General features: G+C 35.8%; 1 protein-coding gene across 1 annotated transcript; it reads left to right on the top strand.

Moving 5' to 3' along the window:
* Window positions 1–10,309: 10,309 nt before the first annotated feature.
* On the top strand, window positions 10,310–12,824 carry LOC132552321 (zinc finger protein 227-like). Its single transcript, XM_060216482.1, has one exon. The coding sequence runs from the start codon at window positions 10,616–10,618 to the stop codon at window positions 11,846–11,848; it is 1,233 nt and encodes a 410-aa protein (XP_060072465.1). The 5' UTR covers window positions 10,310–10,615; the 3' UTR covers window positions 11,849–12,824.
* The last annotated feature ends 1,323 nt before the right edge of the window (window positions 12,825–14,147 follow it).

Below are 14,147 nucleotides of genomic sequence, written 5' to 3'. Positions count from 1 at the left end.
AAACGGTTATTGTCTTCAGCTTCAGCGAAGACACCCGCCATGCAAATCTGTCTGGGCTGCACAAGTTAGATGACCTGTTGGCATATTTAACCAATCATATCATCCATTTACTTTTGCTTTTCCAGGTCGGCAGAGATTTTGTGAAACGACCTATGTAATAATGTTTCGTTGCTTGGGTGGTTGGAAAACGTTTTCCTGCAATTGTCAGAACATATTGAGAATAAAACTATTCAAATTTCAATAATATATATACAGTGCAAATGATTAGAAATGGGAGATTTAATTATCAAGATAAAAATGAAATAAGAGGATTGCCATTTCGGAAGAATAAAACCGAATTAAGAGAAATTACAATAGCTCCTGTAATAAACATGGCTGATGTATACCACGTCAAATGTTTACCATTGCTAAACTGAATTCCAATAATCTAAAAATGTCAGCTTTTACTTACAACGATATTTAGCTAAATATCTAACATGTTTAAAAAAGAATGGCTATTTTATTAATTTTTATATTTCATAAAACTATCAGTACATTGAGATAAACACGTTTATATTCTACATTATAATGCCGTCATCCTTCCCTATAAACAAACACGGTTCCCTAATAGGACACGCTTTCAAATATTGCAGTATAATATGTATTTAGCACATTTTATTTTCAGCATATATTGCACACTTCCAGTATATTCAGTATACGATTTCATGATTTTTTTTATTTCTAAATAAATTTCTGATTAAACTTCTAATGGTGTGTTACACCAGGTATGCACTCTAAATAAATTTCTGATTAAACTTCTAATGGTGTGTTACACCAGGTATGCACTCTAAATAAATTTCTGATTAAACTTCTAATGGTGTGTTACACCAGGTATGCACTCTAAATAAATTTCTGATTAAACTTCTAATGGTGTGTTACACCAGGTATGCATTCTAAATAAATTTCTGATTAAACTTCTAATGGTGTGTTACACCAGGTATGCACTCTAAATAAATCTAAATGGATTTTAAATAGAAATCTATTGCCTTGTAGTGACAAGTGGCATATTCACTTATAGGTAATGTGGTCATATTATAAATTGCATTTCACATTCAATGTAATTTTCTATCAAAGGACTTAAAACTAAATTGAATAAAAAATTGTTATAGAATATCATAATCGTGAACCTATTTCATATCACTCCGCATATTTTGCATGTGAAATAAAAGCGGACAACGTAGACGGCTCAAACACTTCAAGCCCTACCTGCTCCCACAGACAGCTCACGTGTGACAAAATTGCTCCCATAGTAGTCGAAAACTGCTCTGCAGTAGTCCTCGCGTTAAATGAAGTCAACCCAGAATCCACATAACGTTATTGACACCACATTGAAAAAATATATCTAGACACAAGATATCCCCCGCAAAGTTGTCCATCAAGAATTCCAGTAAACGACAAGCAGCACGTACCATGCGAAGGGTTGTTGTGTACACATTGGCAGATATACTGGTAACCGAGGTTAGAGTCCAAGCACAATGTTAATCCCCTGTTTAAGGCGTCAGGACAGCGTAACCGCTTGACTGGACGCCATGTCAGCATAAAGAAGACGGCGGTGGTGTCCTTAGCAAAACACTGCGACGAACTCGAGGGAGACCTCCAGGTACAACATCGGTTCAGGGACCAACGCCGATTTCACCGAGTTCTAGCTTTGCTATGAACTTCAATATAGTCAATAATGAGGAGGATGGGAGGACATGTAAAGAATATATGCAGATATTCTCCGACTCGTGTGAGAAGATGCTGGAATGTGAACGATGAAGATCACATCACTGCATTAAGTATCAAAGGAAAACAGGAAATTATGATCCTACAAACAACGACCTATATATGATTATAAAATATGATGAAAAGTAGAAGAAAGATGTCAAGTTTTCGAACAGAAAAAAGGATATCAACTCTAGAAGAAAAAAGTGGCAGTAAAGCACGACGAAGACACGATCCGCAGAATCATTAAAGAGCAGCGAAAATCAGAACAGCAAAAATAAATCGAATAAAGCACAGGAAGCAGACAAGAGCAGTGCACCTGCACGAAATCTCACAAACAAGATGTGAGAGATAAATGACAGAAAGTCGAGGGAATGCAATATTATAATATACGGTGCAGTAGACAGAAAGGAAAAATGTAATGTCTGTCCCCAGGAGAAGGATACACATGGAAGCAAGTCTATCAGACTTGAAAGATTCCATAAAGATTTCATAACAGAACAGGGGAAGGACAGGTCATTACTAGTTACACTGCGCGATCTTAATGCTGAGAAAACATTTTAAAAATATGAAGAATCTTGGCGAAGAAGATAAATTTAAAAGTATAAAAGATAAGCAACCATTTAACAAACGCCGAGAGAGGGAACAAGAAAAGCAACTTTGGCAGCAAGCCAAAAAGAAAAGAGAATCGAAATCAGCGGGTAATTCACCTACAAAGAGCGCGGACCACCACGGGCCAGGAAAGAAACCAAAATGCGGGCCACAGATGCCCAAGTAGAACAAACAGTATTCGCGAAATCATAGCAATAATAGTGAAACCCGTAGTAAGCTTAAATAAATAAATTATTTTAAATGTATGTACACAAATGCCGATCAGTTGAAAAAATAATTGGCAGAACTAAACATAGGAGTAAATGAAATCCGGATGCAATTGTAATTACCGAAGTTAAAACAATGAACAGAGCATAGAATGTTAAAGCAATAGAACACAATCACAAAGCAAGTTATACATCAATGAATGTGGGACTAAGTCAAATAATATAATGGGATGAAGTTATTGATAACTCTATCAGCAACAATCAAAACTGGATACATTTCAGCCGTTTATTAAAACAGTTTGAAGTCAAGTAGTTGCCAATACAATAGAACAACTAACACAGTTTTCCTGTGGATGAAGCGACAAAGGAGATCATAAAAAGCACTCTTTATCTAAGAAATAGTTAACAGTTAATATGTAACTACAGAAAATGATGAATAATTCAGAAACGAACTACTAATCTCAGGAGATTGTACGAACACATTATAGCTATAAAAGTACAGAGAAAAACTAATCACAGGAGATAGTATGAACACATTATAGCTATAAAAGTACAGAGAAAAGCTAATCAAAGGAGATAGTATGAACACATTAAAGCTTTAAAAGTACAGAGAAAAACTAATCACAGGAGATCGTATGAACACATTATAGCTATAAAAGTACAGAGAAAAAACTCCTAAGCTTAGGAGATCGTATGAACACATTATAGCTATAAAAGTACAGAGGAAAAACTCCTCAGCTTAGGAGATAGTATGAACACATTATAGCTATAAAAGTACAGAGAAAAACTAATCACAGGAGATCGTATGAACACATTATAGCTATAAAAGTACAGAGAAAAAACTCCTAAGCTTAGGAGATAGTATGAACACATTATAGCTATAAAAGTACAGAGAAAAAAATTCCTAAGCTTAGTAGATAGTATGAACACATTATAGCTGTAAAAGTACAGAGAAAAAACTCCTTAGCTTAGGAGATAGTATGTACACATTATAGCTATAAAAGTACAGAGAAAAAAACTCCTAAGCTTAGGAGATAGTATGAACACATTATAGCTATAAAAGTACAGAGAAAAAAAACTCCTAAGCTTAGGAGATAGTATGAACACATTATAGCTATAAAAGTACAGAGAAAAAAACCCTAAGCTTAGGAGATAGTATGAACACATTATAGCTATAAAAGTACAGAGAAAAAAATCTCCTAAGCTTAGTAGATAGTATGAACACATTATAGCTATAAAAGTACAGAGACAAAAACTCCTTAGCTTAGGAGATAGTATGAACACATTATAGCTATAAAAGTACAGAGAAAAAAAACCCTAAGCTTAGTAGATAGTATGAACACATTATAGCTATAAAAGTACAGAGACAAAAACTCCTAAGCTTAGGAGATAGTATGAACACAAACCTCTACTCGAACTGAGATGATGGAAATTCAGCAAAAAAAACACACAACAATTAACTGTTTTCTACTATCTCTGAAATGTACCTTTTTGCTGATAACACTACGTTTTTTAATCATAAAAACCAGGGAAGACAGTCTAAGCCTACAGACAGATCTAGATGCTATGGGCCATTGGAGCAACACGTGCACTCTGACAAGTGCAAACACAAGAGATTGCGTTATGAGACAGTCCGAGGCCAGAGAACACCCGAACCAATCTACCAACTCCAGGGAAGTAACTTGCAGACGCCGGAAAAGGATATCGGGGTCATCAATGACTCTGAAATGTCATTGGAAAGTCAATAAAATGTCGAAGTACAAGCTTACAAGAGCTTATGTTTACTGTTTGTAATATTCGACGTGAAATAAAGTTTCTTGTGTCTTGAAAAAGTAAGATAAAGAAAGCGAACTCTGTGTTTGCACTTCTCAGAAGAACTTTCCAGTTCATGGACCAAAAATCTTTTATTCCGTTATATATATATGTCTCGTACGCTCGCACTCGGATTACGCTAGTTCTGTGTACCATGTCAGAAAAAGCATATCGACAAAATAGAGGGACAAATACGGGCAACTGCTTGACTCACTGGTATACGAGACCTTTACTACAGCCAGAGTTTGGATAAACTTTGCCTACCAACCTTAGCCTTCAGGAGAGATCAAGGAAAGATGATAGAACTTTATAAGATTATTTATGGTGTACATGACCAGGAATGCTGTGCTTCAGGCGTATAATGGATGGACGTCACTCAACGACACAGCCGTCGAGAAACTCAAAAACAATTTATCCAAACCGTGCTTCAACTCTACTATGGAAAAACTGTTTTCTTCAATTAGATCGGTATCAATTTGGAACAAATTACCAGAACAAGTTATGTCTGCTAAAAAAATATTATCAAGTTTAAAAATAACCGATAATGGAAAAACTAAGAAACATTTCAGAGCTGAAATCACTTGATTATTGAAATAATGCATACTAATGATTTTGAATCTTATTTTATCTCAAATTGTAGTAACCAATATAACTTTGGTGAATTAAGTCTTTTTCTTATGTTATATGCAGATGATTTAGTTCTGTTCTATGAAACTGTTGAGGGTTTACAGGAACTACTAGACAATCTTGCTAGCTATACTGAGCAATGGAAGCTATCTGTTAATATAGATAAGACAAAAAATGTGGGAAAATTCGCAACACTGAAGTTTGGTCATATAAAGGTAATCCAGTTAATTGTGTCGAGCAGTTCTCGTACCTGGGTGGTGTTATTCAAATACAATAATAAGTTTAATATTATTCAGAAACATTTATCTGAACAAGGTCTTAAAGCAATGTTTGCTTTGTTGTCGAAATGTTCTACTCTAAATCTTAACTGTACAACTTTGTTAAGGTTGTTTGACACATATATAAGTAGCATATTGTTCTATGCATGTGAAGTATGGGGATCCATAAAGGCACTACATAAAGAGAAAATTCACTTAAATTTTTGTAAGAAAGTTCTTAAAGTAAAAAAAACAACATGCAATGTTATGGTTTATTGTGAACTTGGGCGTCTGCCCTTAGAGTACATGAGAAAATATTGAATTATCAAGTATTGGTTTAAGTTGCTTGATACCAAAAATTGTATTTTGAATTGTGCATATGAATTTTTACGAGACAGATCCACAGGTACCTGTTTTAATTGGTTACATTATGTAACAGATGAATTGGTTTCCTTAGGTTTTGGTGGTGTTTGGTTAGCCCAATCTCCATTCAATATTAATTTCATTTTACCTCTTATTCGTCAAAGAATTATTGATCAAGGCCAACAACACTTAAGAGGCTTGCTAGAAGCTTCATCCAAATGTTTCCTTTATAAACACCTGGTAGACAATTTATCCATACAGTTTTACTTAACAAGATATATTCCTAAGAAATTAAGAATAAATTTACCAAAATAACGTTTGTCTGCACATTCCTGAGCGATCGAGACAGGCAGATACCGAAATATTGCTATATTGTAGATTATGTAATTCAAGTAATGAAGTTGAAGATGAGTATCATTTTGTTTTAATATGTCAGTCATATCAAAATTTAAGAACACTATATATAAAGAAATATTATTGGAAGAGACCATCAATGTTTAAGTTTTTACAATTATTAAGTACTAGGAATACAAAAGAACTATGTCAGTTTGGTAAATACATTGTTGAAGCTAACAAGTTGAGAAATTAATGTCTTCTTCTTTCATACTAATGATATACTACTCTCTCCACTGTAGCACTGTGTGTCGTGCCAATATTCATGATTTGTATGTATATGCATTGTACTGATGGGCCGGAAGGCCAAAAGTCAATAAAATGAATGAATGAATGAATTAATTAATTAATAAATGTCGAAATCCTCCATCTTTATGTTACATGGCCAATTCAAGCCATTGAAAACATAGATATCAAGTCACAAAATTAATAAATAAAGAACGTTGAACGTCGGTCCTGTCTGTTTCCGTCCGGTTCTTCCCGATACTGCCTGATCCTGTCAATCGCCGTACCCTTTCTCGCTTTATTTACATCCGTTTAGCCTGGAACGAAGACTGGGTATGGTTCTGTAAACGCGATCTGTGGTTGAATTAATATTCAACATTTTAAAATACTTCACTAATAGCAGGTGACATTTGATTCATTTCAGAGACATGATTGACTGATCAAACTGAGGTTTGTAATATTGTAAACTACTTTTGTGCAAATGCTTCAAGCGGTATATTGGTAAAGGTGTTGTTGGTAGTGTACACTTCTCTAGATACCATAACCTAGACTCTATTAAACAGAACCATGTTCCTGTGAATCCTTTTAGTTTTAATCATAATGCATCATCCACTTTTGCCAAGGTTATTAATTGGTTTGACAGTAAAAATTCCACTGGTGTGCACAGCATATCAGCCAAAATTCTTACACTGGGCTCGGATTCTTTAGTGTTGCCTCTCAAAGACGTTATTTTTGTCTTTTCGAAGAAGACTTATCCTAATAGATTTAAGCAAGTCCATGTAGTTCCTATTTTAAAAAAATCTTTTAGATAAGGAGAATTATAGACTTGTCAGTGTTTTGTTTGCTTTATCCAAAGTTTTTGAGAGAGTTATTCATGACCAACTCTCCTCATTCTTTGACCCGTTTTTAATCTTTTTCTATTGCTTTCAGGAAGGGCTTTGGGTGTAATACCACTCTTCTACGACTACTGGAGGACTGGTGTCATGCCTTGGATGACAACAAACATCTTGTCCAAGGCTTTTGACTGCTTACCCTATGGACTGTTGCTGGAGAAGCTGAGGGTCTATGGGCTGAACAGCACATGCGTTGATCTGGTCTGCAGCTATTTCAGCAACCTGCTCCAGTGGACTGGTCTTGGGCCCTCTGTCAGTTGCTGGAAGCATTTGATCAACAGGGGTAACTTTGGAGTGAATTGTTGGCCTTCATTTGTTCAACATTTTTATTAATGACATCTTTTATAATGTTGTGTGCTGTACTCTGTATAATTACACTGATGACAACTTTTTGTTCTCCTATCAATGATGATCCTGTTAGCCTCTCTAATGTACTAGAAAGTGAAAGGCAAAATATATTTGAATGGTTAAATGATAATGGTATGCAAACTAATCCTACTAAATTCCAATCTTTATTTTACCTCTTCTTTTAATATTGGTTGCCATGAAGTTAAATGTGAATATTTTGTACATGTGAAAGCATCCAAACAATTGTGAATATGTTAGAGAATCGATGGTAACCTTACTAAGTCACACAAGATAACTATTTTTGAGTCTGTTCAAATTTTAATTGTTGTCCACTTACATGGCATTTTTGTAACCAGAAAAATACTAGAAAGCTTGAGAAGATACAAGAACGGGCAGTCAGGTTTATTGTAAATGATTTCAGTAGTCCTTTGAAAGTTCTTCTAAGAAAAAACAACAAATGTACATATCTCCATGGAAGACATATCAAAACTTTAGCTAAGGAAGTTTTTAAGATTTCAAGTAGTCTCTCTCTACAACACATTTCAGATCTTGTGAATTTCAAATCTTCCAAATATTATTTCAGGAGAGAAAACACAGTTCAGTCCCACATGTCAGGATCACCAGGTATGGAAAGAAGTCTTTCTGTTTTGAGGCATCACAGGTGTGGAATAGCCTTTTCTGTAAAATAGATAATATTATAAGTTGGTGTTGAAATGAAAAATATTAATTTCTGTTTTCTAACTTTGTGCTAAATCAACAATTTATATCACTGTCTTCTTCATTGACCTTGGATGTATAGCTGTTAATTGGGAGCATTTAAGGCAAATATAAAGTTAAATTTTTGTAATATTGTCAATGGAGGCGGTAAATTTTGTGGCTCATACGAAAGGCATGGGAACTGATTATTCACTTTTTGTGTAAAATTGTACAATTTTGCATTGGTTATTATGCCATGTCAAACAAGAGTGTAGCATTTGCACACAAACGTATGTGTAATTACTGAATGAATTGAAACAAGGCCTAAACATAAAACAAAGAAAAGTTAAGCACATTCCCAATTGGTGTAAATTAAAAGATAGAAATATGTGAGTTTGACAGTGTTTTGTTGACAATTATGCACTCATTACCTACATACTGTTTTCTGTTAGAGTTACCTCCCTTATATTAACATTCCTGAAACCTTGACATGATGTGATATATCTCACTTTCATGTGATCACATCAAGATATGACTGCAATCTGTGATAAAAAAATGTGATTATTTTCGATGGATTGGCAAAGTCTACTTGCTTAACTTGCTATCATGCAAGGTTAAAGGGCTTATGGACACGATATGTGGAAAATGCCGTTAGGAATCTGTCTAGGTTTAAAAAATTGGAAAAAAATGAAAAGGTAGTTGCATCCATTATAGTACTTTTTAGGTCACCTGAGACAAAGTTTTTACTTCTTCTAGAAAACCCCTGAACGCTTCCATGGCCGAAGGTTAATCAAACTGTAAATTATATGGTTGGTTTCCACCCCACAGGGGCCTGAGTGCCAGGGCCAAAAATAGTCAAATTGACTGAAATTTCAAAAATCTTCTTTTCAATAATACTCTTCGTGGATGAAAGGGTCTTAAGTTGCTTTACAAAAACTGTAAATTTCATGACCCCAGGGTCTCACATTGCCCCCTGGAGAGGGGTAAAGTTTACTATATTCAATATAGAAAAAGGCATTTTTGAATATAATTTGAATATTTTCTATTCAAAAGAGATAAAATTTGGTTAGTATTGTTAGGATTGGATGACAATTTGATGTCATGCACACATTGACCTTGGCAGATCCTGAGGGGCTGATGGGTATAGGCAAAATGGGTCATATTTACTGAACATTAAAAAATCTTCTCCTCAGTACCATAACATGATAGAAAGAAATACTCTTTACGTGATGGAAGGGTCTTAAGGTGCTTTTCTCTGACTGACCCACAGGGGTTGACGGGCATGGTAACAAAAGAACAGACTGATGGAAATTTCAAAACTTGTCTCAATACCCAGGTATTGTAAAGTCAAAAACTCTTGATGGAGAGATAGGTAGGAAAATAAAACACTTCTATCCCTGTACAAATAGCATTTCTCATTTTCTCTTCTCTATACTGTGTATTCATTCCAATTGTTTCAGTCTGTGAGTTTACTCGGGTGACCTGACCCTGGGCCTCTTGTAGTTATGTGTATATAAAACATAAGAGATGGTTGAATTACAAAACAGTTCAACCATTACAATAGAATCAGATGGTCTGGGGGTTACCTCCCTTCAGCTCATCGTTCAACAAATTGAAAGTTGATATTTGTCAAATTTTCATTCTTGTACCTTTTCTGATTATAAATTTATGTCTGTACCTTGTGGAATTTTATCTAATTCCAATGCTTTATTTCTTTTTCAGAAAATATGAAAAGACAATTGCTACCTTAAAACATTTTCATGGGAATTCAGAATCACAGAGCTTTGGAACCACATTGTCATGAGGCTACTATCAAAGAAATATTATCAATATGATTCTGATGAGAGTCCGGCACATTTAGTGAGTGTAATAGATCTGATTCTGATGAGAGTCAGGCACATTTAGTGAGTGTAATAGATCTGATTCTGATGAGAGTCAGGCACATTTAGTGAGTGTAATAGATCTGATTCTGATGAGAGTCCAGCACATTTAGTGAGTGTAATAGATCTGATTCTGATGAGAGTGAGGCACATTTAGTGAGTGTAATAGATCTGATTCTGATGTTTAGTAATAGATCTGATTCTGATGAGAGATCAGCACATTTAGTGAGTGTAATAGATTTAGTGATTCTGATTCTGATGAGAGTCAGGCACATTTAGTGAGTGTAATAGATCTGATTCTGATGGGAGACAGGCACATTTAGTGAGTGTAATAGATCTGATTCTGATGAGAGTCAGGCACATTTAGTGAGTGTAATAGATCTGATTCTGATGAGAGTCAGGCACATTTAGTGAGTGTAATAGATCTGATTCTGATGAGAGTCCAGCACATTTAGTGAGTGTAATAGATCTAATTCTGATGAGAGTCAGGCACATTTAGTGAGTGTAATAGATCTGATTCTGATGAGAGTCCGGCACATTTAGTGAGTGTAAAGATAGAAATGGATAACACAGTGGTGAAAATTAATTCTGATTTGATTTCTGAAAACGAAAAAAAATCTGCGATTGACCTACTGATAGAGAAGATAAAGCTTGCAGGAGACAAATTTTATCAATGTGATGTGTGTGGTAGGGAGTTTCGACGGAAAGATGGTCTAATTCGACACTACAAGATACACACAGGCATTACATATACCTGTGAAATCTGTAATAAAAATTTTAGGAATGAAGAAAAGTTTCAACTTCACATGTTTAATAACATTCATAAGAAATCCTTTAAATGTGATATATGTGGTAAAGTATTCAAAAAGACTGCAGCTGTCAACACTCACCGTATGATACATACCGGAGAGAAACCCTATGAGTGTGACATCTGTGGTAGACAGACACGAACTACAGAAGATCTAAAGAGACATCTTAGGTCACATACAGGGGAGAAACCGTACAAATGTAATGTCTGTGGTAAGGGATTCACTCAGGCCTCCAATCTTCGTACCCATTCCCTGATACACACTGGAGAAAAACCCTTCAAGTGTGACATATGTGGTAAAGACTTTAGTCAGCTGGCTAACCTCAAGACTCACCAAAAGGTACATACTGGTGAGAGGCCGTACAACTGTCCTGTTTGTGGTAAAGGATTTGGTATGGTGTCTACTCTTAAAGCACACCAACTCAAGCACACTGGAGAAAAGCCACATGAGTGTGATATCTGTGGAAAGAGGTTTACTACAACACAGAATCTAGGGAGACATTTTAAGGTTCATACTGGAGAATATTCACATGAGTGTGATGTTTGTGGTAAGGTATTTATTCAAGCAAATGGCTTGCGTACACATAAAATGATACACACTGGAGAAAAACCATACTCGTGTGATGTCTGTGGCGAGGGGTTTCGACAGCCGTACGGACTAAAGAGACACTTTAAGATACACATAGAAGCCATACAACATAAATGTGATATTTGTGGTGACATTTTTAAAGAGGCAAGTGCTCTAGCAACACACCAAAGGGAACATCTAGGAGGTAAACCACTGATGTGTGATATCTGTGGGAAGAGCTTTACTAAGCTATCTAATCTTCAGAAACATCAATCGATCCATGCAGGGATGATGCCATACAGGTGTGATGTTTGTGGTAAAAGTTTTAATCAGTCAATAGTCCTTAAGATTCATTACAACACACATTCTGAAGGTCAGATGCAGAGAGAACAGAGTAAAGGATTGACTCGGGAGTAAATCGCTATCAGGGTGAGATACACAGTAAAGGATTGACTCAGGAGTAAATCACTATCAGGGTGAGATACACAGTAGAGGATTGACTCAGGAGTAAATCACTATCAGGGTGAGATACACAGTAGAGGATTGACTCAGGAGTAAATCACTTTCAGAGTGAGATACACAGTAGAGGATTGACTCAGGAGTAAATCACTATCAGGGTGAGATACACAGTAGAGGATTGACTCAGGAGTAATTAACTATCAGGGTGAGATACACAGTAGAGGATTGACTCAGGAGTAAATCACTTTCAGGGTGAGATACACAGTAGAGGATTGACTCAGGAGTAAATCACTATCAGGGTGAGATACACAGTAGAGGATTGACTCAGGAGTAATTAACTATCAGGGTGAGATACACAGTAAAGGATTGACTCAGGAGTAAATCACTATCAGGGTGAGATACACAGTAGAGGATTGACTCAGGAGTAATTAACTATCAGGGTGAGATACACAGTAAAGGATTGACTCAGGAATAAATCACTATCAGGGCGAGATACACAGAGGAGGATTGACTCAGGAGTAATTCACTATCAGCGTGAGATACACAGTAAAGGATTGACTCAGGAGTCAGTTATTATAAGAAGTAAATCGCTATCAGAATGAGCTGCACAGTAAAGGAGTGACTCAGAATTAAGTTATGATCAGAAGTAAAGCACTCTATAGAATAAATCACTCTCATGGGGAAGTGCACAGTAAAGTTTACTAGAAGTAAAAATCATTTTCAAGGTAAGGTGCACAATTTCAGAGTGACTGATCGGAATGAACATGTCACGATCGTATACATAAGAGAATATTGAGACATTGCATGTCAATGTGTTGTTATAGTGAAATGATGGAAGTAAGACTGATATAGTATTGAGGTTTTAGTTCTATAGCTGAATATTTTACATGTAGTCTATACATGTTAAAAAATCTTATGTCACTATTAAAATGTTAATTCAATTACATTTTGCTGCTATTATGACTCATTCAATAAATTAAAGCTCCCTGTTCACAATACTACATAAATACATCAGAGTACCTTGTACACAGTACTACATAAATACATCAGAGTACCTCGTACACAAATCTACATAAATACAGAGTACCTTGTACACAGTACTACATAAATACATCAGAGTACCTTGTACACAGTACTACATAAATACATCAAAGTACCTTGTACACAATACTACATAAATACATCAAAGTACCTTGTACACAATTCTACATAAATACATCAAAGTACCTTGTATACAATATTATATAAATACATCAAAGTGCCTTGTACACAGTACTACATTAATACATCAAAGTACATTGTACACAGTACTACATAAATACATCAAAGTACATTGTATACAGTACTACATAAATACATCAAAACAGTACTGCATAAATACATCAAATACCTTGTATACAGTACTACATAAATATAGAGTACCTTGTACACAAATCTACATAATACAGAGTAGCTTGTACACAATAATACATCAAAGTACCTTGTACACAATACTACAAAAATACATCAAAGTACATTGTACACAAATCTACATAATACAGAGTAGCTTGTACACAGTACTACATAAATACACCAAAGTACATTGTACACAGTACTACATAAATACATCAGATATCTTGTACACAGTACTACATAATCTCTCAACATTAGCCTAGGATGATCAGTCTCGCACCAGTAGCCTAGGATGATCAGTCTCACACCAGTAACTAGTATGACCAATCTCACACCAGTAGTATAGGATGACCAATCTCTCACCAGTAGCCTAGGATGATCAGTCTCACACCAGTAGCCAAGGATGATCAGTCTCATGATCAGTCTCACACCAGTAGCCTAGGATGATCAGTCTCACACCAGTAGCCTAGGATGATCAGTCTCACACCAGTAGCCAAGGATGACCAATCTCACACCAGTAGTATAGGGTGATCAGTCTCACACCAGTAGCCTAGGATGATCAGTCTCACACCAGTAGCCTAGGATGATCAGTCTCACACCAGTAGCCTAGGATGATCAGTCTCACACCAGTAGCCAAGGATGATCAGTCTCACACCAGTAGTCTAGGATGATCAGTCTCACACCAGTAGCCTAGGATGATCAGTCTCACACCAGTAGTCTAGGGTGATCAGTCTCACACCAGTAGCCAAGGATGATCAGTCTCACACCAGTAGCCTAGGATGACCAATCTCACACCAGTAGTCTAGGGTGACCAATCTCACACCAGTAGCCTAGGATGATCAGTCTCACACCAGTAGCCTAGGAT

Source organism: Ylistrum balloti, unplaced genomic scaffold (genome assembly GCF_031769215.1).
Source record: "Ylistrum balloti isolate Yb309-2 unplaced genomic scaffold, AGI_CSIRO_Ybal_v1 Utg370242, whole genome shotgun sequence".
Classification (NCBI taxonomy): domain Eukaryota; kingdom Metazoa; phylum Mollusca; class Bivalvia; order Pectinida; family Pectinidae; genus Ylistrum; species Ylistrum balloti.
Note: the sequence above shows the minus strand (reverse complement) of the source record. Positions and strands in the feature narration are given on the sequence as shown.